Source organism: Lissotriton helveticus, chromosome 1_2 (assembly GCF_964261635.1).
Source record: "Lissotriton helveticus chromosome 1_2, aLisHel1.1, whole genome shotgun sequence".
Classification (NCBI taxonomy): Eukaryota; Metazoa; Chordata; class Amphibia; order Caudata; family Salamandridae; genus Lissotriton; species Lissotriton helveticus.
Genome location: NC_136058.1, coordinates 299018572 through 299046141, shown reverse-complemented (window position 1 = coordinate 299046141; position 27570 = coordinate 299018572). Strand labels below are relative to the sequence as shown.

Sequence of the window (27570 nt, the reverse complement as noted above, 5' to 3'; positions counted from 1 at the left end):
CCGGCCTGCCGTCCCAGCATCTGAGTGGCTGGTCCGCTCCCCGCCGCTCGTTGGATTGTCGAGAGCAGGCGGGGGAGCAGGAGGGACCGGCCGGGACCAGAACCGAGTGCGTTCTGGTAGGCGCAGGGCGCCCGAGGCCAGCAGGTGCACGAGAGAGTGCCGAACGAGGGGAAAGGAGTCCCCCCCCAGCATTCCGGTGAGGCGCGCTTGTAGCGCGAAGGGCCCCTGGCGTCAGGGGCTGATCCTTTTGACCCAGTTAACAGCTGGCATTGTTTTTCTGCTCGTTGTCCGAGCTAATATAAGGGAAGCAGTATGACTCATTTTTAGTACTGATTCACAAGAGACTTGAGACTGTTTTGTTTCTAAGAACTTCCTATTCACAAGTACCATCATAAAGATTAAGTGCAACCATTAAGATTAAGTGATACATCTTTCTAAAGAAGTGATTATCGTGCAACTGTTTTATTTACCTTGCTGAAACTAGATAAAGATATATATTTTTATAAAATATACTTACATGTGTGGTCTCAGTTTGTGGTGGATTGGGGATTATTGTTGTGTTAAGTGCAAATGTTATCCACATTGCCTCTGGTTAGCCTAGACTGCTCGTGCCAAGCTACCTAGAGGGTGAGCAGGGGTTATCCCAGAGGGTTATTCCTTCACCCTGACTAGAAGCAAGGGTCCCTACTTGGTCTAAGGTACTTACCTCTGCCAACTAGAGACCCCTAACATTGTTGGACAGCGGTGCGGATTTTGAACTAATAATTGCACTTGACCGGCAGTGATTTCTTGTACATCACTAGTCTAGTTTAGCAGCACAGGTTGCGCAAGATTTTTTTTCTTTTTGGTGAAACCTTTTAGTTGAAAAGGTTAGGAAGCATCATGTCTCAGGAAACGCCAAGCGTGAATGGAGAAGTAGAAGTGGAATTTGAAATCCAGGAGTTGTTCACCTATAACAAGGAGCAACTGAGAACATTCTGCAAACGGCTTGAATGCCCAGTAAGGGGCAGCGCAAACAAGGAAGAGCTACAGAAAGCTCTGAGGGCCTGGTGGGAGGCCAAACATGGTGATCCAGAAGCTACTACTGGAGAGGAAGGCGCACAAGAGAATGCTTTTTTGCCCAGTGAGTTGCCAGTGACGAAGGCAGTGTCCAGGACTGGCAGCAACCACTCCGGTAGGATTATTTCTCCAGAGGAGTTGGAGGAGAATCAGAGAGCTAGGGCCCTTGAGATTGAGATTGAGCTTTTTAAGCTCAGAGCGCAAGCCGATGAGAAGAGACTGCGCCTGGAAGTTGAGAAAGAGGCGCAGGAGAGAGAGGCGCAGGAGAGAAGACATACTCTCGCTTTGGAGGAGAAGAAACTCCAATTGGCTCATGAGTTGAGCATGAAGGAGTTGGACATCAAATTTAAAAAGGTGGTGTCCAGTTCTAATGGTGGCAGCGCACAACCGGTACAGGCGGGTAAGGTATACATACCAAAGGATCTGGTACAGAATTATCAGAAGGTTGAGGATATTTATGCGTGGTTCAGAGCGTATGAACTTGCCTTAAGGATGAATGAAGTGCCTGAGAAGAATTGGGGGGCAGGATTGTGGAAGCATTTTGAGGCCTCTGGGAGGGATGCTTTGGCACCCTTAGAAGCAGCAGATGCTTTATCCTACCCCGCTATGAAGGAGGCTTTGTGCCTCAGGTATGGGCTCACTTCAGAACAGTACCGCCAGAAGTTTAGGAACTTCAAGAAGCTTGATTCAAGTACTTGGGTGGAGTGTGTGAGTATGTACACGCGTGCACTGGAAGGTTGGATAAAGGGCAGCAAAGTTACTGATTATGTGGGGTTGTGTCACTTGATTAGTAGGGAGCACTTAAGTAGTTTATGTGTCCCAGAGCTGCGCCAGCATTTTTTGGATAGCAAGTTAACTGATCCCAGTGAGCTTGCTAAAGAGGCGGACCGGTGGACTAGCACCAGGGTCCACAAGGGGGTGGTAAGTACCCCAGCCAAAGGTGGACAGGGTCCCCAGCAGAAGAGTGGGGGGGACACGGGTAATCAAAAGGAGTCTTCCAAAGGGCCCCAAAGTAGTTCCCAGGAGAAGGTGTCTCAACCCGCCAAGCCTAAGAAGTCCTGGCCCCATAAGGGCACGCAGGACAAAAAGACCCCACTTACTTGCTATTCATGTAGGGAGTTGGGGCACATTGCCCCCAAATGTCCAAAGAAACCTCCAGCACCCTCTGGTGCTCCAGCACCGGCGTTAGCCAGTGTAGCATTGGGAGGGGATTTGATTTCTAGTGGGGAGAAGGGGTTAGCATTGATGACCCTTGTCTCTCTAGGAGACCAAGAGATGGCCCAGGAAACTTTGCTGCCCCAAAACACTAAGAAATACGGGCAGAAGGTGACCATCAATGGACAGGAAATAGAGGCTCTGAGAGACACAGGGGCCAGCGTGATATCTGTCAGGTGTCGGTGGGTGACTGAAGAGCAAATTGTTCCCAAGGTACTCCGGCCTGTGGTGTCATCTGACAGTTCAGTGCGCTACTGCAAGTTGGCAAAGGTTCCATTTGAATGGGGAGGAGTCTCCGGTATTTTGGAAATTGTTGTAAGTGATGCCTTGCCTGTAGATTGTCTATTAGGTAATGACCTGGAGAGCTCCCCATGGAAAGAGGTGGAGCACCGGACTCACTTGGAGATGTTGGGTTTGCCGGCGTTGGTCTGTGTGTCCACCCGTGCAATGACAGCCAGAGAGGGCGGTCTAGCAGAACTGGAGCCTGGAACAATGGCCCAGGAGCCTGCCAAGAGAAGAAGGGGTGGAGGGCGCGGGAAACCGGCCCCCACTGTTCCCACGGTCCAGGAGGAAGCAGACCCGGAAGGGGATGCCCTGGAACCTACAGGGGAGCAGGTGGCCGAACTAGGGGAATTGCCTGAGCTGTCCCAGTGGCAGCAAGAGGGTGGTCCCTCCAGGGAGGAATTCTGCCAGGCTCAGAAGGAGTGCCCTTCTCTCATTGGTGTGCGGCAGCAGGCTGCAGACCAGGCAGCAGGCCTGGGGTCCAAGGAGCATTTGATCTACTGGGAGGATGACTTACTTTATAGTGAGCCTAAGTTCGCTGAGCCCAGTGCAGCCCGTGTGCTGGTAGTACCGGAGCGCTTCAGGAACTTCCTACTGGGTCTGGCTCATGACGTGCCTCTCGCAGGACATCTGGGGCAAGACAAGACCTATCACAGGCTTGTCACCCATTTCTACTAGCCCCAGATGAAGAAGCACGTCTCTGCCTTTTGTAAATCTTGCCAGACTTGTCAGGCCAGTGGCAAGAGCGGAGGGAAGTGCGTGGCACTCGTCCAACCCTTTCCCGTGGTGAGCACCCCTTTTGAGCGGGTGGGCATTGACATCGTGGGGCCCCTGGATCCCAAGACGGCCCTAGGCAACAGGTTTATCCTGGTCTTGGTGGACCATGCCACTCGGTACCCGGAAGCCATCCCGCTCAGGACAGTCACCGCCCCAGTGGTGGGCCGTGCCTTGATGGGAATCTTTTCCCGGGGGGGGATTTCCCAGGGAGGTGGTCTCGGACAGAGGGACTAACTTCATTTCTAGGTATATGAAGTCCCTGTGGGCGGAGTGTGGGGTGACATACAAATTCACCACTCCGTACCACCCTCAAGGAAATGGGTTGGTTGAGAGATTCAATCGCACACTGAAGGGCATGATTATGGGCCTGGAAGAGCCCATGAGGCGGAAATGGGATGTCTTGTTGCCATGCCTGTTGTTTGCCTACAGGGAGGTGCCTCAGAACCCCTTAGGGTTCAGTCCCTTTGAGTTGCTGTATGGCCACCCTGTCAGAGGGCCTCTGACTCTGGTGAAGGAGGGGTGGGAGAAATCCCGTGGGAAAACCCCCCAGGATGTGTTCAGCTATGTGCTGGCCATTCGCAACCAGACCAAGCGCTTCAGGAAGCTCGCTCAAGAGAACCTGGAGGCTAGCCAGGAGGAAATGAAGAGGTGGTATGACCAGAACACTTCACTGGTTGAGTTCCACCTTGGTCAGAAAGTGTGGGTGATGGCGCCAGTGGAGTCTTGCGCGCTCCGTGACAAGTGGTCTGGGCCATATGAGGTGGTGGAGCGCAAGAGCGAGGTTACCTATTTGGTTAACCTGAAGACTCCCAGGCAGCCCCTGAGAGTGCTACATGTGAACCGCCTCAAACCCCACTTTGAGAGGACTGAAGTGACTATGCTCATGGCTACAGATGCTGGAGGGGAGGAGGATAGTGATCCTCTCCCTGACCTCCTGGCAGTCAAGGAGCAAGATGGGTCAGTGGATGGTGTGGTCCTCTCCCCCGCCCTGACCCCAGAGCAGCAGGAGGACTGTCGCCAAGTCTTGGGTCAGTTTGCCCCCCTGTTCTCCCTGACCCCAGGTTTCACTAAGTGGTGCGTCCACGATGTGGACACTGGAGACAGCATGCCTGTGAAACAGAAGTTTTACAGGGTGGCTGACAAGGTCAGAGCTAGCATCAAGGAAGAAGTTTCCAAGATGTTGGCGCTAGGGGTTATTGAGCCCTCCAGCAGCCCCTGGGCTAGCCCAGTGGTCTTAGTGCCTATGAAAGCTGCTACCCCCGGTGGCACCCCAGAACTTCGGTTCTGCATGGACTACCGTGGGCTCAATGCGGTCACCAAGACTGACGCGCACCCCATCCCCCGAGCTGATGAGCTGGTGGATCGTTTGGGAGCTGCCCAGTACCTGAGCACTTTTGATTTGACTTCAGGGTACTGGCAGATTGCCTTAACCGAAGGGGCCAAGGAGAGGTCAGCATTTTCAACGCCAGAGGGGCACTTCCAGTTCCGTGTCATGCCCTTTGGGTTGAAAAATTCCCCTGCCACATTTCAGAGATTAGTCAACCAGGTAATGGCGGGGCTGGAGCAATTCAGCGCAGCCTACCTGGATGACATTGCTGTGTTCAGCTCCACTTGGGAGGAACACCTGCAACACCTCACTGAAGTGTTGAAGGCTCTGCAGAAGGCAGGCCTCACTATCAAGGCCAGTAAATGCCAAATGCTGTAAGGTTATCTTGCTCCATAGAGTAACATGGGGGAGGCTGGTCCCAATGGATACCAGCCTATCTCCTCATAGGAACAAGATGGGACATGAGTGAAAGATATCCCTGAACTCAGAATTTAATGACACATCTTTTAGTGGAGGTTGTTTTTAAATCCTGTGTGGGAGAATAGCACTTTTAGAAAGTGGCTGTTCTCTTGTCTAAACCTTTCTGTGTGCCTGGGTTTGTGGAATGCCTGTCTGGTCGGGGTGTGACAGGGGGGCTGCAGAGCCCCCGGAGGAGAGGGCCTGAGGCAGCCCGGGGATGAAAGGGCACATCTGCTGCCCGGGAGGTGGGAGGAGATAGCGCCTGACAGTGCCGGGCTGTGCTTGCCTGCCCACCATGCTGGCTCTCCCTCCTGCCGGCCAACTGACACCTCTGACCCTGAAGCTGACAGGAAGAAGAAAACCAGAAACACCTCAGTGCTCCGCAACCCCCAGAACTGGTTTAGACCGGGCCCAGGGCTCCCTTGCACAAAGACTTCAAAGGACTTCAAAGACATTGAGGGGTATAAGGAAAGGACCCCTGACTACAGAAGATTAGATTCTAAGATCCTACAAGCAAGAAGGAACCTCTGCTGGAAGGAGGACGGCTGGAGAACTAAAGGAAGATTGCCTTGCTGTGTGCTCTAAGGGCTGACCTGTTCTGCTGTCTAACTGGAAGCTGAGGAGGAGAAAGGGACTTTGCTGTGTGCTGTGACCCTGCCTGCTTGAAACTGCCAAGACTTTGCTGTGTGCTGTGTCTGCAACTTGAATCTCCAAGGGCCTGAGAAGAGCTGGCCCCCTGTCTGCAACCCAGGACATAAAGGTTGCCCAAGGACTACAAAACTCTGCTGTGCCCCCCCCCCCCTGAAGCTGCTGTGTGGTGAAAAGAGCGAGAAACACTGTGTTTAGGCGGTGTAGCGCACTGGCTGCTCTCTAATCTGAAGGAGAGCGCCGCGCTGAACCAGCCTGCCGTGCGGCCGAGATCGACGTGTTCATCGACACGTGTGGGGTGAAGAGCGGAGGTCTGTGGGTCTCCCCAGTGCAAGGCGCACTGAAAACAACTGTGGGCTGTGTCACCGCCGCTGCCGGGGGCCAAGAGTATCCCCAGAAGATTGCCGATCGTTGGGGAGCTGAAGCGGCGAAGAACGAAGCCGCCGCGCTCCCATTGGCTGAGGGAGCCGAGCCCCCTCACTAACGCCGCGACGGGATTTGCCCGTGCGGCGCAGCGTCATCAGTGTTATCGTGCATGGATTGGAGGGAAGCGGAAGCGTCACGACAAGCCTGTCCCGGGAGCCGCTCTGCCATTGGCTGACTCCCGGGTGTACCAGAGGCTCGCCCCAGACGCCGCGACCGGATTGGTCCCCGTCCTCGGGACCCCTGGGAGTGCTGTGCGATCACCGCCGGACCCTGGAAGAAGTGACCTGCCCTCGCCGAGGGATTCTTCCGAGTGTCGTCGGCCCCCGGCCTGCCGTCCCAGCACCTGAGTGGCTGGTCCGCTCCCCGCCGCTCGTTGGATTGTCGAGAGCAGGCGGGGGAGCAGGAGGGACCGGCCGGGACCAGAACCGAGTGCGTTCTGGTAGGCGCAGGGCGCCCGAGGCCAGCAGGTGCACGAGAGAGTGCCGAACGAGGGGAAAGGAGTCCCCCCCAGCATTCCGGTGAGGCGCGCTTGTAGCGCGAAGGGCCCCTGGCGTCAGGGGCTGATCCTTTTGACCCAGTTAACAGCTGGCATTGTTTTTACTGCTCGTTGTCCGAGCTAATATAAGGGAAGCAGTATGACTCATTTTTAGTACTGATTCACAAGAGACTTGAGACTGTTTTGTTTCTAAGAACTTCCTATTCACAAGTACCATCATAAAGATTAAGTGCAACCATTAAGATTAAGTGATACATCTTTCTAAAGAAGTGATTATCGTGCAACTGTTTTATTTACCTTGCTGAAACTAGATAAAGATATATATTTTTTATAAAATATACTTACCTGTGTGGTCTCAGTTTGTGGTGGATTGGGGATTATTGTAGTGTTAAGTGCAAATGTTATCCACATTGCCTCTGGTTAGCCTAGACTGCTCGTGCCAAGCTACCTAGAGGGTGAGCAGGGGTTATCCCAGAGGGTTATTCCTTCACCCTGACTAGAAGCAAGGGTCCCTACTTGGTCTAAGGTACTTACCTCTGCCAACTAGAGACCCCCAGTTCTAACAGATGCTTTTCATTGCAAGAGGTTTGAAGGGAATCCATGGAGGCAGTGGGGAGTTAGGGCCTAGCTGCAGAGCGCGCGCTGAGTGATTTTGGAAATTTTCAGGAAAGTGACTAAGTCCCAATTTTTGTACTTTTGCTTTTTGGCTGTTTGGGGGTCTTCCACTTGTTTTCGCCTGGGTTGACGGCTCTGGGGCCATTGCTGGGAAGGTCTAATACCGGATAAAACTGGTTTGGACAACATCCATGAGGAAAAAGTTTTTGCATCTTCTGCCTTTTCGCTCAATGTAGCGTTTTCGGGGGCCTGTTTGGGGGGCTTCCTGGTGTTTGTGGGTGGGTTTCGGGGTCTGGGAGCACTGCTGGGTATGGATACTTTTCATTGCAAGAGGTTTGAAGGGAATCCATGGAGGCAGAGGGGAGTTAGGGCCTAGCTGCAGAGCGCGTGCTGAGTGATTTTGGAAATTTTCAGGAAAGTGTCTAAGTCCCAATTTTTGTACTTTTGCTTTTTGGCTGTTTGGGGGTCTTCCACTTGTTTTCGCCTAGGTTGACGGCTCTGGGGCCATTGCTGGGAAGTTCTAATACCGGATAAAACTGGTTTGGACAACATCCATGCGGGAAAGCCTTTTGTCACTTTTTGTAACTTAGGGTTCGTTAGGGTGAGCCCTAGCAGCAGGATTGCATTCGTTTCGGGGTGTTCTTGATTTTTGCAACTGAGTTCTAGGGTCTTAAAGCACTCGTGGGAATGTGTAATTTTGGTTGCAAGTGATTTGAAGAAAATCCATGGTGGGAAAGGGGGGATCACTTACTCTGTGAGAGGCACTTAGTGTTGAAAACATTTAGCCATTTACACTTAAAGGAAGAAAATGACACAGACTTAAGTTTCAGGAAAACAAACTTACTGTTAAACCCCCACCCACCAGACTCAAAAGCAGTAAAAAACAGGTATGCTCAGATAAAGTTTCAAAAAGTATATTTGTATAGCCCTAACAAAATAATCTCCCTCAAGACCCTCCCTAACCCCAACGATTGTCTTTCAAAAGTCCCAAAAAGAACCCAACTCCCAAATCTCACCCCCCAAAAGTCTCTAAAAAAGGGGCAAGGGACACTACGGCAGGATGCTGTTCACTGTAGCGGCCAGGGCATCATACTCCTTGCGGAGGGTGGTATGGTCGGAGCGGAGGCCCTCCACCAAGTTCTTATAAGTTGAGACCTCCTGCTCCAGGTAGGACACTCTGAGGGATAAGCGGCGCTGGCGTGCCTTGCAACTCCCGTGGGGGCAGCTGATGTCTTTGCTGCTCGGCGGTGGCAGTTGGCTTTGGTAGCCCGGCTCCGTACCGCTGGAGCACTGCGCTGGCTGGCAGCCCGTGTGGCCCGGAGGAGGATGCAGCTGTCGCAGTAGATGTAGTAGTAGACTGCGTGTCCTCCTCCTCCTCCAGGGCCAGCAGCCGCCGATATTCTGCGACAGTGGCATCCAGCCTCCGTTGCCGGGCCATTCGAGCCTGCTCCTTCCTTGATGGTTTTTTGGATTTGGAAGGAGCAACTATATAAAGAAAGAAAGACATAGTCTGTAACCAATGCTCTTAAGATTAACACAAAATGATTGAGCAAAAAGTTGTGTCGCAGTACAACTAGCAACTTGAAAGCACAGTACATAACTATTGAGGCCAGTATCTATCTAACCTCCCACTTCTTCATCCTTGCTCTAACATTAGTGTGAGTTTAAGGAACAAATTCTACGAGCACTATGGACTTCCATTACAGTCGACTATGACAGTACACCAGTCTTATTCTTCTTCTTCTCTCTTGTTTAGGAAAATTGGTACGTTATCTTCTGCAAGCCGGCATAATGCAAGCGCAGTGAACTTGCACCCGAGAAAAACAGACGCACACCATGATGAGTGAGACAGACTTGGGTTACTGTACTGGTACAGTACATGCAGGTGGTGAAGCTCATATTTTTCCATTACAGGTGGCACTGAGAATACTCTGTTAAAAGGGCTACTGCTTAATTAATGTAACTTTCACCCTACAGTGCAAATGAGTACTAGAAAAGGAAAAAGAAGAAACTAAATAATCTGATTATCTATCACTTCACATGGGATGTATATTTGATTACATATGGGATGACTTTAGGTGCTTTGCTTTTTATTGAGTGAACAGTGATACACCCACACATGAATGACGTACTACTACTAAACTAAAATTATTAAGAGAGGTAGGGAGGGTCCACCGTAATAACCGGATATATGCTGTGCTTGCAGTTGCAATACAAACTACTGCTACTATTCATGGTAGTATTTGGACAAAATTACAACTTCTTTTCCTTGCCTTTCCTACACTGGAACGGACGTGTGGGTGCGGTGTTACATGCTCTTCAAAGTAACACTTAGTTCATCCAGTGACCGTCTACTTACTCTCTCTAGATACACATATGCTATCTAAGAGTCAGATAGTACCATGATCCAGGCATCCATCCATTCAAAGTATATGCACACATACAGTTTCTGTTTCACCCACCAAGGCTGTTCTCCTTCCACCCATTCTTGCTTCATCATTCACCCAGCCATGCACCATACCATATTCTTTCCTTCTCAGCCACCTCGGGGACCAAGCAAACACATATCATTCTTCTTTGCCAGTCATCATTAAATTTCTCGTCCTTCCACACTTACTTACACCCTTCTTTCGCTTTTCGTTCATCCCATCCATCAAGTTCATCTCAGATCTGATTGGCATTCTTCTCGCCAAAAACTTCACAGCTAAGTCGAAGTACATTTAGAGGAGGCTACTACCTGGTTGATTTATAATACACCCGTGCAGAAAGCACACTCTGCAGTCTTCAATCTCAACAAGTAAGGAATATATAGCTTACCTCTGCCCGCCACCACCGTGTGCACCCTCACAGGCACATTGGTGTCGTCCGGCACTTGCACCGCCTCCTCCCCAGAAGTGTTGTCCTCCTCGTCATCATCCACCACCACCACCACCTCCGCGCTGGCCCCGCCACCAGATGTTCCACCTACAAAGTACATTTAAGATTGTTAGAATACACCACTCACTACTATATAATATTTGGTCTAGGAATAAAGAAATGTGAAAAAAAACAGAAAACAATGTAATAATTTGTGACTGTCTAATCTAAAGTAAAAATGTTCCTTTTTCCAGGGAAGGCTCAGTGCATACAGCTATTGCTGACTAGAATGGGAGTCAAATGGAATTGCCAAATGTGCAATCTTAGTTAGCTACATAGACAGACTAATAAGAATAATCTAGTAATACCACAGGGAGTCATAGTCGAGGCAGGATAAGAATTTAGATACAGTCTACAAGAAGATCAAAGACGATTTAGAAAAAATCGAATGAGGAACGCTTGGAAAAAATAGGTACTCTATATTAACATGAAAACTTACTGGGGCCAGCAAAGGAGCCCTCGCCTGGCCGATCCTGGCCTTCTACAGCAGCAGCAACCACCTCCTCCTCTGTCCTCTTGCCCCTGGGGGGAGCTGATGTACAACATGAAAGAAAGAAAGACCCGAAAACATGGATGATTGTTGTCAACCAAATCAAACATTTCAAAAGAACAATAACCAAATATTTTGGCGAAATAGCAAATAGACAACTATTCCACGGGATATATTGACCGATCTCATGTGGTCTACTACGTTATTAGTATTGCTTGATTTGCGGACCGTCGACTTGGAAAGTTCTTATGTAACTCACTAAACAAACTACTAAAAAGGTTCGCCTAGGACTGGCAGGCAGCAGTCCGCAGCACGCGAAGTCACAGACAAAGTCCATCGTGATTGCAGATCAGTGAATACTCAAACTATCAATCCATCACCACTATTTCTTCTTATCGCCATGTGTACAAAGGAAGGACTGGACTTGAGTCTGTAGGGGCTGATTTAGAAGCCCATTGCGGCTCTTTTGCTCCATTGTTGCGTGACTTTTGTGACGCAGCGGCAGAACAAAAGAGGCGCCATGGTGCGGCGTATATTAACAACGTGACGCATATGGGAGATGCATCACGTTGTAAAGCCCTGCGCCATCAGGGGGCGTTCCGGCGCAAGGGAGGGCGTTGCTGCGCAGGAACGCATCCTAAAAGTGGCCGAGGGACATCTACAAGATTTCAATCAGTCACTTTGAGGACAATGATGCGTGACTCAAACCCTGCGCCTGCTTGAAGCAGACATACGGCTTGACGCAGCATTGGGGAGATAGGGCACCCCAGAGCATTGCTGGAGCTGCACCATCGTTGCGACGCAGCTCCAGCAATGCGCCGCCTTTACGGCACAGAAGCGTAACGCTTCGGTGACGTTTCGGGCACATGGTGCGCCGCATTGTAAATACGGCGCACCATGGGTGGTGTTGGCGTGGCGCGGCGCATTACTGGCGCATCCCTGCTACTTTGCAGGGATGCGCCGGTAATTAAAAACTGACCCTTAGTGTCTAGCATTACGCAGTTCTTTAAACTACACTCATGCATAATTTCACAGGCCAATGAAATGAACACAAAATCGAAAACAAATAAGCATAGTAGCAGCGCTACTGAGAAGGAGAGCAGTGCACCTAAAATGCACAGAAGATTTTGAAATATAATTTACCTACAATGTAATCAGCAGCATTATTGCTCTTGGTAAAAAACAAAAATTTGCAAGATAATAACACACAGACCAGGAGAAAACAGAGTAGTAAAGAAATAGCTACTACTCACCAAGCCCGGGGATCTCAAGGCCGAGCAGATCCAGCAGATCGCGTTCCCGGTCCAGGATATCCGTCCAACGGTGGGTGACCTGGTTGTAGGTGCGCCGGACCCGAGAGTGTTGGTACATGGCCCGGCACACCTTCTCCCACCGCTTCCGGCGCTCCCGGATCCCGTACCCGCTAGCGATCCTGCCGCCTGCCATGATGGTCCTGGGGAGGCGGCGCTGAACATAAAAAACTAGTGCGCCCACCTCCTCCGCGCTGAAGATCTCCCGGGGTTGGACATTCTCCCCCCTCAAACGCCCGCACGGGAGCCGGGCACAGGGTGCGGGACCCTTCCCCTTCTCGGGATGCTTCCCGGCTCCCTTTACCATGGTCTGGGCAGAAAGGAAGCAAAATAATAAAGAAGAAATAGAATAGGGAAGAAGAAAAGAAAAGAGTTTAAAAAAGTAGTTTAAAATTAACCAAAAGTAGCAGAAAACACAAAAATATAGAGCTAGAAAAATAGAGGGATAGATAATAAGTAAAATAGATTAAAAAAAACTTCAAACAAGCAAAGGATGGCAGAGATTCAGAGAGGATACAGAAAGCATGCCCAGAACCATAGCAATGAATGAGAAACAAGATGGCCGCGCCCGTTCACGACCGCGTGGGTAAGTTCGCGCGAGATTTTCCTCGCGATCACACGCGAAATTGTACTAGCGAGCCGCACACTTTGCGAGATTACACATAGCGCCCGGAAACGGAATTACGTCACGCAAACAAGATGGCCGCGCCCATGTACGACCGCTAGGGTAACTTCGCAAACGTTGCGCTACAAGCGGCTTGCGAACACGCAAAAAATCACGCGAACAAACACTCCGCAAACAAACAAATCCTGTATTTGCACGTATTTGCGGCTTCCGAAATCGATCTCGCACGAATTCGCGCCCCGCGAATCGCGCGAAATTGCAGAAAACGATTTTTGCAAAACTGAAAGCACTCAGCAGGTGCAAAAGTTCAATCTTAACATTTGTAACCATTCCCTCTAGTGCTTCCTGAGGGGCCCTTCCAGAGTTCAGTTGCCTATTTGCAACTATTCTATGACCCTGCTCTGACCCTCACAGCAGGCTCATAGAATAGCTACAAGTAGGCCACAAAGGTCCTGTGAAAAAAAATTGCACTGCAACAGAAAGCAAATTACAGATAAGGAAGCAGGCGCCAGACTGGCAGTTTAAATTCAGTGACACATTAATCAACCCCAAATTAATTCATTTCAGTTGAAGCAGGGCAGGTATGCTTTCTTTTTTTCACCCCCATAATATACAGTGATAAGCAAACCAGAGGGTGGCAGTGATGTACCAGAGGGTGGCATGGGTGTACCAGAGGGTGGCAGTGGTGAAACAGAGGGTGCTGTGAACCTGTGATGATGAACCAGACGTAGAAACAACATAGTCGCGGCCGTTGCTAGCCGACAAGTAAGTTCGCAATTGCGAACTGGTACAAAATCCTCGCGAACTGGCAGAAACCCTTGCGAACACACAAAAAAAAAAAATCCGCAAATTCGCGAGAGTTCGCGGATTTTGCGGATTGCGAATCCGTAAATACGCACATTCGAGAACGCCAGATTCGCAAAATCCGCCCATGCTTAGTGTTGGGAGAGCACACAAGGCTTTAACTACCAGCCCAGAGAGTGTTGAGAGCACACAAGGCTTTAACTACCAGCCCCGAGGGTGTTGAGAGCACACAAGGATTTAACTACCAGCCCGAGGGTGTTCGGAGAGCACACAAGGCTTTAACTACCAGCCCAAGGGTGTTAGGAGAGCACACAAGGCTTTAACTACCAGCCCCGAGAGTGTTAAGAGCACACATGGCTTTAACTACCAGCCCCGAGGGTGTTGGGAGAGCACACAAGGCTTTAACTACCAGCCCCGAGAGTGTTGAGAGCACACAAAGCTTTAACTACCAGCCCCGAGGGTGTTCGGAGAGCACACAAGGCTTTAACTACCAGCCTGAGGGTGTTAGGAGAGCACACAAGGCTTTAGCTACCAGCCCGAGGGTGTTGGGAGAGCACACAAGGCTTTAACTACCAGCCCCAGTGGGTGTTAGGAGAGTACACAAGGCTTTAATTACCAGCCCCGAGGGTGTTGAGAGCACACACAAGGCTTTAACTACCAGCCCTGATGGTGTTGAGAGCACACAAGGCTTTATCTAACAGCCCGAGGGTGTTGGGGGAGCACACAAGGTTTTAACTACCAGCCCCGAGGGTGTTTAGGGCACACAAGGCTCTAAGTACCAGCTCTGAGGGTGTTGAGAGCACACACGGCTTTAACTACCAGCCCCAAGGGTGTTGAGAGCACACAAGGCTTTAACTACCAGCCTGAGGGTGTTAGGAGAGCACACAAGGCTTTAACTACCAGCCTGAGGGTGTTAGGAGAGCACACAAGGCTTTAACTACCAGCCTTGAGGGTGTTAGGAGAGCACACAAGGCTTTCACTACCAACCCGAGGGTGTTGAGAGCACACAAGGCTTTAACAACCAGCCCCAAGGGTGTTGAGAGCACACAAGGCTTTAACTACCAGCCCCGAGGGTGTTGAGAGCACACAAGGCTTTAACTACCAGCCCGAGGGTGTTGAGAGCACACAAAGCTCTAACTACCAGCCCGCGGGTGTTGGGAATGCACACAAGGCTTGAACTACCAGCCCAAGGGTGTTGAGAGCACACAAGGCTTTAACTACCAGCCCTGAGGGTGTTGAGAGCACACAAGGCTTTAACTACAGGCCCCAAGGGTGTTGAGAGCACAAAAGGCTTTAACTACCAGCCCCAAGGGTGTTGAGAGCACACAAGGCTTTAACTACCAGCCCCAAGGGTGTTAAGGGCACACAAGGCTCTAACTACCAGCTCTGAGGGTGTTGAGAGCACACACGGTTTTAACTACCAGCCCCAAGGGTGTTGAGAGCGTACAAGGCTTTAACTACCAGCCCCGAGAGTGTTGCGAGCACACAAGGCTTTAACTACCAGCCCTAAGGGTGTTAGGAGAGCACACAAGGCTTTAACTACCAGCCCGGAGGGTGTTGAGAGCACACAAGGCTTTAACTACCAGCCCCAAGGGTGTTGAGAGCACACAAGGCTTTATCTACCAGCCCCAAGGGTGTTGGGAGAGCACACAAGGCTTTAACTACCAGCCCGGAGGGTGTTGAGAGCACACAAGGCTTTAACTACCAGCCCCAAGGGTGTTGAGAGCACACAAGGCTTTATCTACCAGCCCCAAGGGTGTTGGGAGAGCACACAAGGCTCTAACTACCAGCCCGAGGGTGTTGAGAGCACACAAGGCTTTAACTACCAGCCCCAAGGGTGTTAGGAGAGCACAGAAGGCTTTAACTACCAGCCCCAAGGGTGTTAGGAGAGCACACAAGGCTTTTACTACCAGCCCGAGGGTGTTAGGAGAGCACACAAGGCTTTAACTACCAGCCTGAGGGTGATAGGAGAGCACACAAGGCTTTAACTACCAGCCGCGAGGGTGTTCAGAGCACACAAGGCTTTAACTACTAGCCCCGAGGGTGTTGAGAGCACACAAGGCTTTAACTACCAGCCCTAGGGTGTTAAGAGCGCACAAAGCTCTAACTACCAACCCGCGGGTGTTGAGAGCACACAAGGCTTTAACTACCAGCCCCGAGGGAGTTGAGAGCACACAAGGCTTTAACTACCAGCCCCAAGTGTGTTGAGAGCACACAAGGCTTTAACTACCAGCCCCAAGGGTGTTGAGAGCACGCAAGGGTTTAACTACCAGCCCGAGGGTGTTGAGAGCACACAAGGCTTTAACTACCAACCCGAGGGTGTTTAGGGCACACAAGGCTCTAACTACCAGCTCTGAGGGTGTTGAGAGCACACACGGCTTTAACTACCAGCCCCAAGGGTGTTGAGAGCACACAAGGCTTTAACTACCAGCCCGAGGGTGTTGAGAGCACACAAGGCTCTAACTACCAGCCCGCAGGTGTTGGGAGAGCACACAAGGCTTGAACTACCAGCCCCAAGGGTGTTGAGAGCACACATGGCTTTAACTACCAGCCGCAAGGGTGTTTAGGGCACACAAGGCTCTAACTACCAGCCCTAAGGGTGTTGAGAGCACACACAGCTTTAACTACCAGCCCCAAGGGTGTTGAGAGCACACAAGGCTTTAACTACCAGCCCCGAAAGTGTTGCGAGCACACAAGGCTTTAACTACCAGCCCCAAGGGTGTTGAGAGCACACAAGGCTTTAACTACCAGCCCCGAAAGTGTTGCAAGCACACAAGGCTTTAACTACCAGCCCCAAGGGTGTTGAGAGCACACAAGGCTTTAACTACCAGCCCTAAGGGTGTTGCGAGCACACAAGGCTTTAACTACCAGCCCTAAGGGTGTTAGGAGAGCACACAAGGCTTTAACTACCAGCCCCGAGAGTGTTGCAAGCACACAAGGCTTTAACTACCAGCCCTAAGGGTGTTAGGAGAGCACACAAGGCTTTAACTACCAGCCCCGCAGGCCAGAATCACACTCACCATGAACCTGTCACCAATGAGGGCTGAGGGGTGGACGAGAGGCTCCTCTGGACACAGCTGGCTCAGCAGTTTAGGAACCTATGACGGGAAAGAGAGAAAACCCGGAATTAGGACAACATATTCAGAACAGCATCCGCTTGAATAGAACATGTTCCAGCACACAATGCAGGACTCTAAATCCGGTGTTCAAGGTGAGAGACATGACAGGTTTATAGAAAGACACCTTAAGATAAATTTACAAATAATGAATCAAAAGGGGCCGCAATGGCCCCTTTTGATTCATTATTTGTGAGTGGCTCCTAAATTAGTGACAGTTTATCTCGGCTGCGCTGAAGAATGTTGCAGTTTATACCGTATAGTTCAATGGCATTTTATGCCTAGCCTATGCCTTAAGTGACCCCAACAAACAAAGTACTTGTTCCATTCCACCTCTTACAGGTTAAACACCCCCCCCAACCAACAAATGATTTGTTCCATTCCATCTCATGCAGGTTAACCACCCCCAACCAACAAATGACTTGTTCCATTCCATCTCATGCAGGTTAACCACCCCGACCAACAAATGACTTGTTCCATTTTATCTCATGCAGGTTTGAAAACCGGTCCCTTAGAAGGTCTTTGTCCCAACACATCCGTCTAAATGTCTGATTTGGATCAGGGGTGAAAATTATTTTCTGTGCATGAACTTCAGTTTGTGCCGGGAATCACAATTATAAGTTATATGTCAAATAAGGGACACCCAAAATTTTCCGCAGGTACATTTTGGCAAGCCCACATTTATCAGAAGGCGGGGTTTTTGTAGAGAAAACCCGGAATAGTTCCCATTTTTTTCTTAGGAATACTCAGTATAGCAGGTGTATACCACATCCGATAAACACCCCACTGTAGAATAACAGATCCCCCACCACGGTGCAGAGCTCCGCCTGTACAGCACAAGTGTGGTAAATACCCTCATCACTCAGCAGCGTCCCATTTGTACAGCACAAGAGTGGTTAATAACCCCATCGTAGTGCAGAGCTCCGTCTGTCGTCTGTACAGCACAAGGGTGGTAAATACCCCACCACGGTGCAGAGCTCTGTCTGTACAGCACAAGTGTGATAAATACCCCTATCAATGTGCAGAGCTCCATCTGTACAGCACAAGTGCGGTAAATACCCCCACCACCACCATTGTTGTCTTACTGCCGCGCGGACCTGGCTTGCTAGCGCTCTGTTTTTAAAATTGTTTATGCTTTAGAAAATACTTGTTTGCACTGATCTGAATCGCGTTGCCTTTTTAAAAATTAAAGTCCTACTCACTCTGCCGCACCCCTCTATCTCGTCCAGCTCCCCACCTTAGGCCTCATCCAATCAGCCAGCAGGAGATGAGCTTGGAGGCGGGGCCAGGCACCTAAAAGCAGCCTCAGCACAGGAAGCGGGCAATTGTTGTCTTACCTCCGCGCGGACCTGGCTTGCTAGCGCTCTGTTTTTAAAATTGTTTATGCTTTAGAAAATACTTGTTTGTACTGATCCGAATCACGTTGCCTTTTTAAAAATTGAAGTCCTACTCACTCTTCCGCACCCCTCTCACTCTTCCAGTTCCCCACCTTAGGCCTCATCCAATCGGCCGGCAGGAAGGGGAGTTTGGAGGCGGGGCCAGGAATAAATGTCCATCACAGTGCGGAAGCGCAGCGGACGCGCGCAGCGGGCGCGCCAAAGGCAAGCCCGTCTGCGACCGACCGGGACCAGGGGCCAAGAGCGCTGGCCAATTTATTTTCTATTCCCCTGGAGCATTAAGAAAGCTAGCACTACAGCCAGTCCCCCTAGAACTTACTACCTATAACCGCATCCTGACTAATGGTATCTTGCAAGAATAGGCGGGCTGCTCAAACCCCCCCCCTCCAGCTCCCTTCCCCCCTTAAACAATGTGACCACCCTCCGTGTTTTTTATCTGAACACCCGTTCCTTGGTGAAACATCAGCTGGACATCTTCTTGTTGCTAGCTTCAGAAAAACCGGATGTCCTGCTGATCACCGAAATCTGGCTTACCCAGGATTCTACGCAAGATATACTGGTGGCCCTCCCCTCAGACTATTATATCTTAACGGTCAATCGACCCTCAGGGAAGATGGGCGGGGGCGTTGCGGCCATAATACACAAGAATCATGCATTTGATACTTCGACCTCCCTTGAACTGCCAGAAGCTGAGAATCTGGTCATTACATTAGGCACTGACATCGGATCTCTCGCGCTGGTGCTTTTATACTGCCCTCCCCAACTCATGCCCTCTTTTCCACTTTCGTTAAGTGAACAAATGGCCAACCTTGTCATGAACCATGCAAGGATCTTGCTTATCGGTGATCTTAACTATTACCAGACACCCCCATCCGGTCGGATACGCTGTATAATCACCCGATAACCAACACGCCCAAGAAGCTATGCAGCCTCATCTCCCCTTGATGCCATCCCGCGCCCTCCTAGAGAGTGAGCAAGTCTGTCATCCTTCCATGTGACTTACAAGTGTTACAGCGGGCCACGGCTCACAAAATGACATCGATGAGCGCTAGCATAGCTTTGTGTTTATGAGTTTGCATATTAACAAAAGGTTCAAAAAAAAGACCTGCGGATCTACACTCACTATTTTCTTTTTCGTTTTATTGCATTGCCGAATGTTTACATGATTGTGAAATTCTAAATCAATCTCCCGTACGCCGCCGGACCCCAGGGTTGTCGGCCTTGTGGCTGTGTTCATTTAATACATGAGATAGAGTTTCAACCATACGCGGCTGGCCCGAACGGGTTGTAAGCCGAAAGCTGTGTACTGTGCACTTCAAACAATAAAGGTCTTAAAACATAAAAAAAAAAAAAAATCGTGATCTTAACTATTGGTTTAATGACACCCTCGGAGGACCACATGCAACCGAACTTTCTGAACTGCTCTCCAATCTAAACCTGTCCCAGCACTTATCTTCTCCCACCCATATAAAAGGACATACTCTGGACCAAATCTGGACCCACAATCTCACTCGATCAGTGACTTCTATCTCTCCCTGTATATGGTCTGACCTCTATCTGATCGAATTCACAGTTACTTTTAACGGCAGGACCAAGACCCTTATAGCGCCGGGGGGCACGACAAGTGGTGAACCATTGATTAAATTTATTTTATTAATACCTTAGCCAGCACCACACCTATCTTTAATCCCAATGTCAACACTATGGAACAGGACATTGCGGACTGGTTGCTGTCGGCCAGTGACATTCACGTCCCTCTCACTAAATTTTCCCAGGCTAGACACTCCGATGCCCACAAGTGGTTCACTAGTGAACTAAAGGATCAAAAACGTAAGCTGCGCCAATCTGAGAGGAAATGGAGGCGTCACTATTCAAGCGCAGACAGACAGCAGTACCTGCTAGATCGCAATGATTATAAAAAATCTGTATTGACAGTTAAAGCTGCCTACTTTTCTACTGAAATTCTGAATGCCCAGAATAAATCAAAGGACATTTTCCAAATTGTGAGCGACCTGAGCAGGGATGAGAGAATTTTACCCACCCAAGCTCCAACCCAAGAATTGTGTTATTCTCTAAAAAATTCTTTCTGGACAAAATCACTGCTATAAAGGAGAGCATTCCACCCAATGTCAACTGGGATCCACTGGATGATATCTCCAGAAACCCATCTTGCCTGAGTCACTTGTCAGCTACGTGTCCTAACACGCTACTAGACCTCTTGAAACGTGTTTAATCTGGCTCCCCCAGTGACCGCTGTCCTCCCCCGGTCCTCAGAGATGTCTTCTCTGCACTGCCCCATTGTATTCTTACTTTTCTGAACGAGTCCCTCAGTAAAGGGGAGGTACCCACCGCCTTCAAAAGTGCTACGGTAATTCCACAGCTAAAAAAACCTGGGGCTGACCCCACAAACCCCTCCAATTATCGCCCTATTTCCCTTTTACCTTTCCTAGCCAAGATTATGGAGACCCATGTGGCCAGATGCCTCTCTAACTTTATAGAACAATCTGAATACCTGGAGCCTAATCAAGCTGGCTTCCGACCTGCGCACTCAACGGAATCAGTAATCCTTTCGGTTATGGATACACTGAGAGCTAATGCTGACATGGGGGCTTCCCAGGCGCTGGTGCTCCTAGATCTGTTGGCCGCGTTCGACACGGTTGATCATAACATCTTATTGAACCGTGTTGATCAAGCAGGTATACAAGGCCCTGCTTACAACTGGATTAAGTCCTTCCTTACAGGTAGAACTCAAGCAGTAAGCCTTGGCACATTCACGGCCCCCAAAGAATCCATCTTGTGTGGGGTACCACAGGGTTTCTTCATCTCCCCTTTGTTGTTCAATCTCTACCGTAGGCCACTAATCCATTCACTAAAGGATAGGAAGGTAACCGTCTTTAATTACGCCGACGACCTACAGTTGTTTTTTTCTTTAGACTCCCCTAATGCTGCCGCGGAATTTAAAACCACAATGCTTTATATCCAACGTTGGATGGACCTCAACCATCTGAAGCTTAACCCATGCAAGACTGAACTTGTATTGCTTGGGAAAAGTGATATCAGCTGGGACCCACACTTCTGGCCAAGGGAATTTAGCCATACCCCTACCCTTTCTCCCTCTGTGAAAAGTGTAGGGGTCATTATAAACGAAGATCTCTCTCTTAGAGGCCAAGTGGGTTCATTTGTATCCACCAGCCTCTTCCAATTGCGAAGATTTAGAAAGATCATTCACCTGCTGACCCACCCAGCCCTTGTTCAGGCGGTGTTAGCACTGGTACTTTCCCGCCTTGATTTTTAAAACGCTCTTTGCATGGGCCTGCCACTATGCCTGCTCAACCGTCTTCAAATAGTTCAGAACCAAACGGCAAGACTAATCTACAAACTGCCGAGATGGCAATCGGCCAGACCTTGTTTGCAAAAACTCCATTGGTTGCCGGTGGAGCAACAGGCTGCATTTAAATCAAGCTGCCTTGCCTTCAAGGCGCTGCATTGCAGAGCCCTAAGTTCATCATTGACATGGTCACGAAGCATGTCCCCAGGCGCAATTTACGCTCCTCCCACCTACACCTACTGTCCACACCAGCAATCAAAGTCAAGAGACAGGGTGGCTGTAGATTCTCCTACCTAGCCCCCAAATTTTGGAATTCACTTCCATTGTCAATCAGGAGCTGTGACAATCTACTGTGCTTCAGAAAGGCCTTGAAAACCTGGTTGTTTAAACAAGCTTACTAACAACCTGTACGCAACGTAATCATACAGCATTAGCGCCATGAAACCTTTGGTGACCGCGTGCTTTATAAGCTTCTGATAACATAACATGATAACATAACACCACGGTGCAGAGCTCTGTTTTGTATGGCATCAGTGTGATAAATACCCCAATCAATGTGCAGAGCTCTGTATGTACAGCACAAGTGTGGTAAATACCCCCAGCACGGTGCAGAGCTTTGTCTATACAGCACAAGTGTGCTAAATAACCCCAGCACAGTGCAGTGCTCCGCCTGTACAGCACAAGTGTGATAAATTCCCCACCACGGTGCAGAGCTTCGCCTGTACAGCACAAGTTTGGTAAATACCCCACCATGTTGCAGAGCTCCGCCTGTACACAACAAGTGTGATAAATAATACCATCAATGTGCAGAGCTCCGTCTGTACAGCACAAATGTGGTAAATACCCCCAGCATGGTGCAGAGCTCTGTCTGTACAGCACAAGTGTGGTAAATACCCCAGCACGGTGCAGAGCTCCGTCTGTACAGCACAACTGTGATAAATACCCCACCACGGTGCAGAGCTCCGCCTGTACAGCATGAGTGTGGTAAATACCCTACGACGGTGCAGAGCTCTGTCTTTACGGCACAAGTGTGATAAATACCCCCATCAATGTGCAGAGCTCTGTCTGTACAGCACGAGTGTGGTTAATACACCCAGCACGGTGCAGAGCTCCGTCTGTATAGCACGTGTGTGAAAAATACCCCCACCAAGGAGCAGAGCTCTGTCTGTACAGAATGAGTGTGGTAAATACTCCGAGCATTGTGCAGAGCTCCATTTGTACAGCACACGTGTGATAAATACCCCAGCACGGTGCAGAGCTCCGCCTGTACAGCACGAGTGTGGATACCCCACCACTCTGTAGAGCTCCATCTGTACAACGCGAGTGTGGTAAATACCCCACCACGGTGCAGAGCTCCATTTGTACAGCACACGTGTGATAAATACCCCAGCACGGTGCAGAGCTCCGCCTGTACAGCACGAGTGTGGATACCCCACCACTCTGTAGAGCTCCATCTGTACAACGCGAGTGTGGTAAATACCCCACCACGGTGCAGAGCTCCATTTGTACAGCACACGTGTGATAAATACCCCAGCACAGCGCAGCACTCCGCCTGTACAGCAAAAGTGTGATAAATACTCCACCACGGTGCAGAGCTCCGCCTGTACAGCACGAGTGTGGTAAATACCCCACCACTCTGCAGAGCTCCGTCTGTACAACGCGAGTGTGGTAAATACCCCACCACGATGCAGAGCTCCATTTGTACAGCACACGTGTGATAAATACCCCAGCACAGCGCAGCACTCCGCCTGTACAGCAAAAGTGTGATAAATACTCCACCACGGTGCAGAGCTCCGCCTGTACAGCACGAGTGTGGTAAATACCCCACCACTCTGCAGAGCTCCGTCTGTACAACGCGAGTGTGGTAAATACCCCTACCGCGGTGCAGAGCTCGGTTTGTACGGCATGAGTGTGATAAATATCCCCATCAATGTACAGAGCTCCGTTTGTACAGCACAAGTGTGATAAATACCCCAGCATGGTGCAGCGCTCCGCCTGTACAGCACAAGTGTGGTAAATAACCCCACCACGGTGCAGAGCTCTGTCTGTACGGTGTGAGTGTGATAAATATCCCCATCAATGTGCAGAGCTCCGTCTGTACAGAATGAGTGTGGTAAATACCCCCGGCACGGTGCAGAGCTCCGCCTGCACAGCACGAGTGAGATAAATACCTCCACTACCAAGCAGAGCTCCTTCCGATCTCAGCCGCCCCCTCCGTAGGTTACTGTCTTTCAATGGATTATATCTCCATGACTGTGTTCAGGTCTCCCTCATAGAGACACTCTCCCCCACTCCTCCTATCACAAACCTTGTCTCCTCCTTCTCCGCGCCTTGCCTTTGCACTTCGTGCTTCTTCTGTGAACACTTACCTGCCGCCCTCAGAGGAATTGTAATGACTTTTATAGGCATCACTGATGTCTCTCGAAGTGCTCTCGTAGATAGGTGGTGGAATTATTCATGTCAACATGTGATGTGCTTTCTGTGCAAGATCCCTGCACATCATCTCAAACCCCGCTCGGTGGAGTCTGGTAAACCAGGCAAATCTGGAGTTAAGTCAATTCAATACATTATCAATGAGTCCTCCGAGATCAAAACATAGAGGAAATTCTAGATATCTCAAGTATCTAGGAGGCCCTGATATTTCCACCATTTAAATCAAACTTAATGTGTTTGGAGAGAGCTACTGAAACCAGGAGCCTAAATGAAGATAACAATGTGATGGAGTAAAATCGTACTTGAATATTTAGACTGGGCTACCCAATAAAAGAGACCACCCCCGGAAGTAATCAGCAGTGCACCAGGTTCCTCCAGGCTCGTGTTTCTAGACACAGGGACTCATCCAGATCACGCAAGTAAAGATCTGAAGCATTTTGAGAAGACCCATCATGAGCCAAGGTCTGCAAGGTGCTTGTAAGATGTCATACGCAGACAGTGTCCAACTTAACATCCAACTGGGCCACTCTGAGGAGGTGGACAAGAACATCAAAAGGCGTCTGAAAGGGGGCATAGCTTGATACGTCGCAAGATGGCCGCGACTCGGTGAAGCTCCACATCGCGAACAAGACCGCTGCCTTTTTGGAGCAGCTGCCCTTGTCTCCTGGTAGTATGCAGTGGCAGTGGAGGTCCTGAACACGCGGGGGCACAGGTAGATTATTTTTTTAGCTTCAGCAAAGCCGTTTTTCTACCCTGTTTCCCCCGTGCCGCGTTCTCAAGATTGCCGGTTGGGGTCACCATTTTGTACCATGTGGAATGCGGCGGTAAATTGCTAGTAATGCGCTAACGTGTACCTTTGGAAGTTACATATGGCCAAATCATTCTGTCAAGTGGGCTTTTACTATTTTTTGAAGGCGCACTGGCTAAATCGACCTACCCTATGCCTCCATGCATATATCACAAATATATAGCTCTACCAGGTGTGTTTCTCTCATGGGCTCCTTTTCATTTTTGCTTTTCTTTGCCACTCACCTGTTTATAAATTCAATGTTTCTTCACAAGAGCTACTAGAATGGCTTCTAGATGCATTTTCTTTGGACTTTGGGCTTCTTCTGGTGTTTTGGAATTAAGATATGCACTTAAATATCTGGTGGCTATTTTTTGCTGTGTGTGCAATACGTAACCTACCCTCGCTTTCTCTACATGGAGTCTTCCTCCCTCTCTAGTCAAAAGGGTGCCTCTGTGAACATGTCCACCCGCCACAAAGACTCCACTACTGTTGCCTCAAAAAGACAAAAGGAGCCTTGTTCCCCCACAAAATCTCCATTACCCTTAACGCTAAAAGACCTCATGGAGGAAATAAAACTTTTGAAACCTTTTGTCATAGACACCAATGCTACTCTTCAAAGACTAGAGGAGAAATGGTCCAGTCTAAAGTCTAGAGTGTCGGTGGTGGAGTAGAGGATTAGCGATGCCCACGACGGGATCCCTAAAGTCGATGCTATCTCCAAAGAAATAGCTCTCCTTAAAGCAACAGAGGATTTGAAAAATCGCAACAGACGCAATAACCTCAGAATTTGCGGTATTCCTGAAGGGGAAGAGGGATCTGACATACTTCTTCCTCAAAATTCATATCCCTAAGCTGGTTGGCCTTAAGGAAGGTACTATTCTCAATCTGCAACATGCGCATCGTATTGGACCCAAACTCGGAGGGTTTTCTTCTTCTGCATCATCTACCAGTTGCTCCTGAGGGATAATTGTCCTTTTTTTGGAATATACCGAACTGCTAATGGTTCTCTCAGCGGCCAAGCACAGAAAGCATATGTTATGGTCTGGCCAGAGAGTTTTCTTTTCAAAAGATGTGGCTCGTGCCACTGCTGCCCGCAGTAAGGAGTTCCTTTCCTTTTGTCCTGCTGTTCGCTCCATGAATGCCAGATATGGTCTAGTGCATCCTTGATTTTTTAAAGTTACTTGCAAGGAAAGGTCCTATTCATTTGACTGCCCTGAGGACTTAAGGCAGTTTATTTTTCGCCACAAAGGTGAAGACATGGATTTTGGGAAATCTTGAACATGGACTCGTTCAACACATTTCAGTTCTCTTACACATACCCTCTCTTATTTTAAAGGAACTAATAGTTATTGCCTCTGTTGTCTAGTTTAATATGTAAATGTTGTTTGTCATTTTTCTTAGGCAGCTTCTACAAAACAATTTCAGCAATTTCTTTTTTACAGATGTCTCTTGTCTAGTACAGATACCCTTCCCTGATGTTCCCTCCTTCATGTGCCTCCCTTCCTATTCCTAGTGTTTATAATTCCTCTTCACATGTTGGTAAGCGTTACTCCTATTATCAAATATGCTCTTTTCGTGTGTTTAGTTTTTGTACCATTTTATCGTTCCGCTAAACTTTGCTCATGATTTCTTTCTACCTGCCGCTCCCTATTCTGTTCTTATTCATTGACCCTTTTTTTTTAGTGGTCTTCGTTGTTACGTCTCGATTTCACTGACTCTGTCGCCTGTCTTCCTCTTCACGTTTCCCAGCCTCTTCATGTTGTTTTATCCACACTGACAGTGTACTTTGTCTACTTTGACTGAAGTCTCCTGGCTTCTTGTCAACTTATTTTTGTTTATCATTTACACTTCTTTCTCTTCCCTCTTCTTCTCTATTTCTGGTTTCTTTTTTCATTCTTCAGTCTTTGAGTTGTAATTCTTATCTTTCCTGTTTTTTCATCAATTCTCTATCTCAATTCATTTTCTTTCATTTATTTGGGCATGTACCTTTTCAATATTGGTTTCTGGCACTTATTGTATTTTTTTTCTCTGTGTTAGCTTAATATTTATGCATGCTGATTTCATACAGTTACCAATTGTAAAATGCGTATGGTTGCGTATGGTTGCTTGTATTGTTCTTCGTTCCTCATTATGACTGACAATGTTCGTATTGTGTCATGGAATGTGAAGGGCCTTCATAACCCTATTAAGAAACAGAGTACTCAAGCATTTACCTAGATTACAACGTAAGATTGCAATGCTAAAGGAAACCCATCTTAATAAAAATTATATTAGTTCTCTTAAAAAGCACAGGGTGGGGATGTGTTTTGCTCCCCGGCTAAGGAAAGAAAGAACGGAATGGTGACATTATTTCACAAATCCCTCTCTCTGACTATAGAAAAGGAGGAGAGGGATGCTGATGGAAGAGGGCATCTTCTTCACCTAGTTATTAATGGTTCCCCTTTTTCTCTCCTCAATATTTATGGTCCTACTGGTTTAGATTCACAGTTTTGGCAATCTGTTGCCTGTCTTGCATTCCTGTTCAATCCAATCTTCTGGTGGGTGGGGATTGTAATCAGGTTATGGATCCCTTGATTGACAGGAAATCCGCCTCTAGATATATCCCTAATAAAATGCAAAAAACCTTTACAAACACTATCGATTCGAGAGGTTTGGCTGATGCATGGAGGATATACAACCCGGACAGTTTAGAATTCACCTTTTATTCTCCCACACTTAACTCAAAATCTAGAATCGATTAAAAAATGTTGACTCCACATCTTCTTGCTAACACATGCCGAAATGGGTTACTTACTCATCTCGGACCATGCACCTGTTTTTATTGATTTCGATCTTCCTTCTAAACCCTCCAAACCAAGTAGATAGCGCTTCAACAATATACTTAAAGATCCTCTTTTTATGGAGCGTTTAAAAGGTTTTCTATCAGAATTTATCCCTACTAACACCAGCCCGGATATACAATACATAATGTTTGGGATGCTTTTAAAGTGACATCCAGAGGTTTTATCATTGACTACGTGGCTATCAAGAAAAAAACTCTTCTTAAGGAATCCTCTT

General features: G+C 48.8%; 1 protein-coding gene across 4 annotated transcripts in view; it reads right to left on the bottom strand.

The window, feature by feature from the left end:
• Positions 1 to 27570, bottom strand: part of EIF2B3 (eukaryotic translation initiation factor 2B subunit gamma) — a 635310-nt gene that overhangs the window by 224981 nt on the left and 382759 nt on the right. For all 4 annotated transcript variants that reach the window (XM_078671767.1, XM_078671768.1, XM_078671769.1 and 1 more), the window contains one exon: positions 16470 to 16547. In XM_078671767.1, the coding sequence (XP_078527893.1) occupies positions 16470 to 16547 (78 nt within the window). The remainder of the gene's footprint in view (positions 1 to 16469; positions 16548 to 27570) is intronic.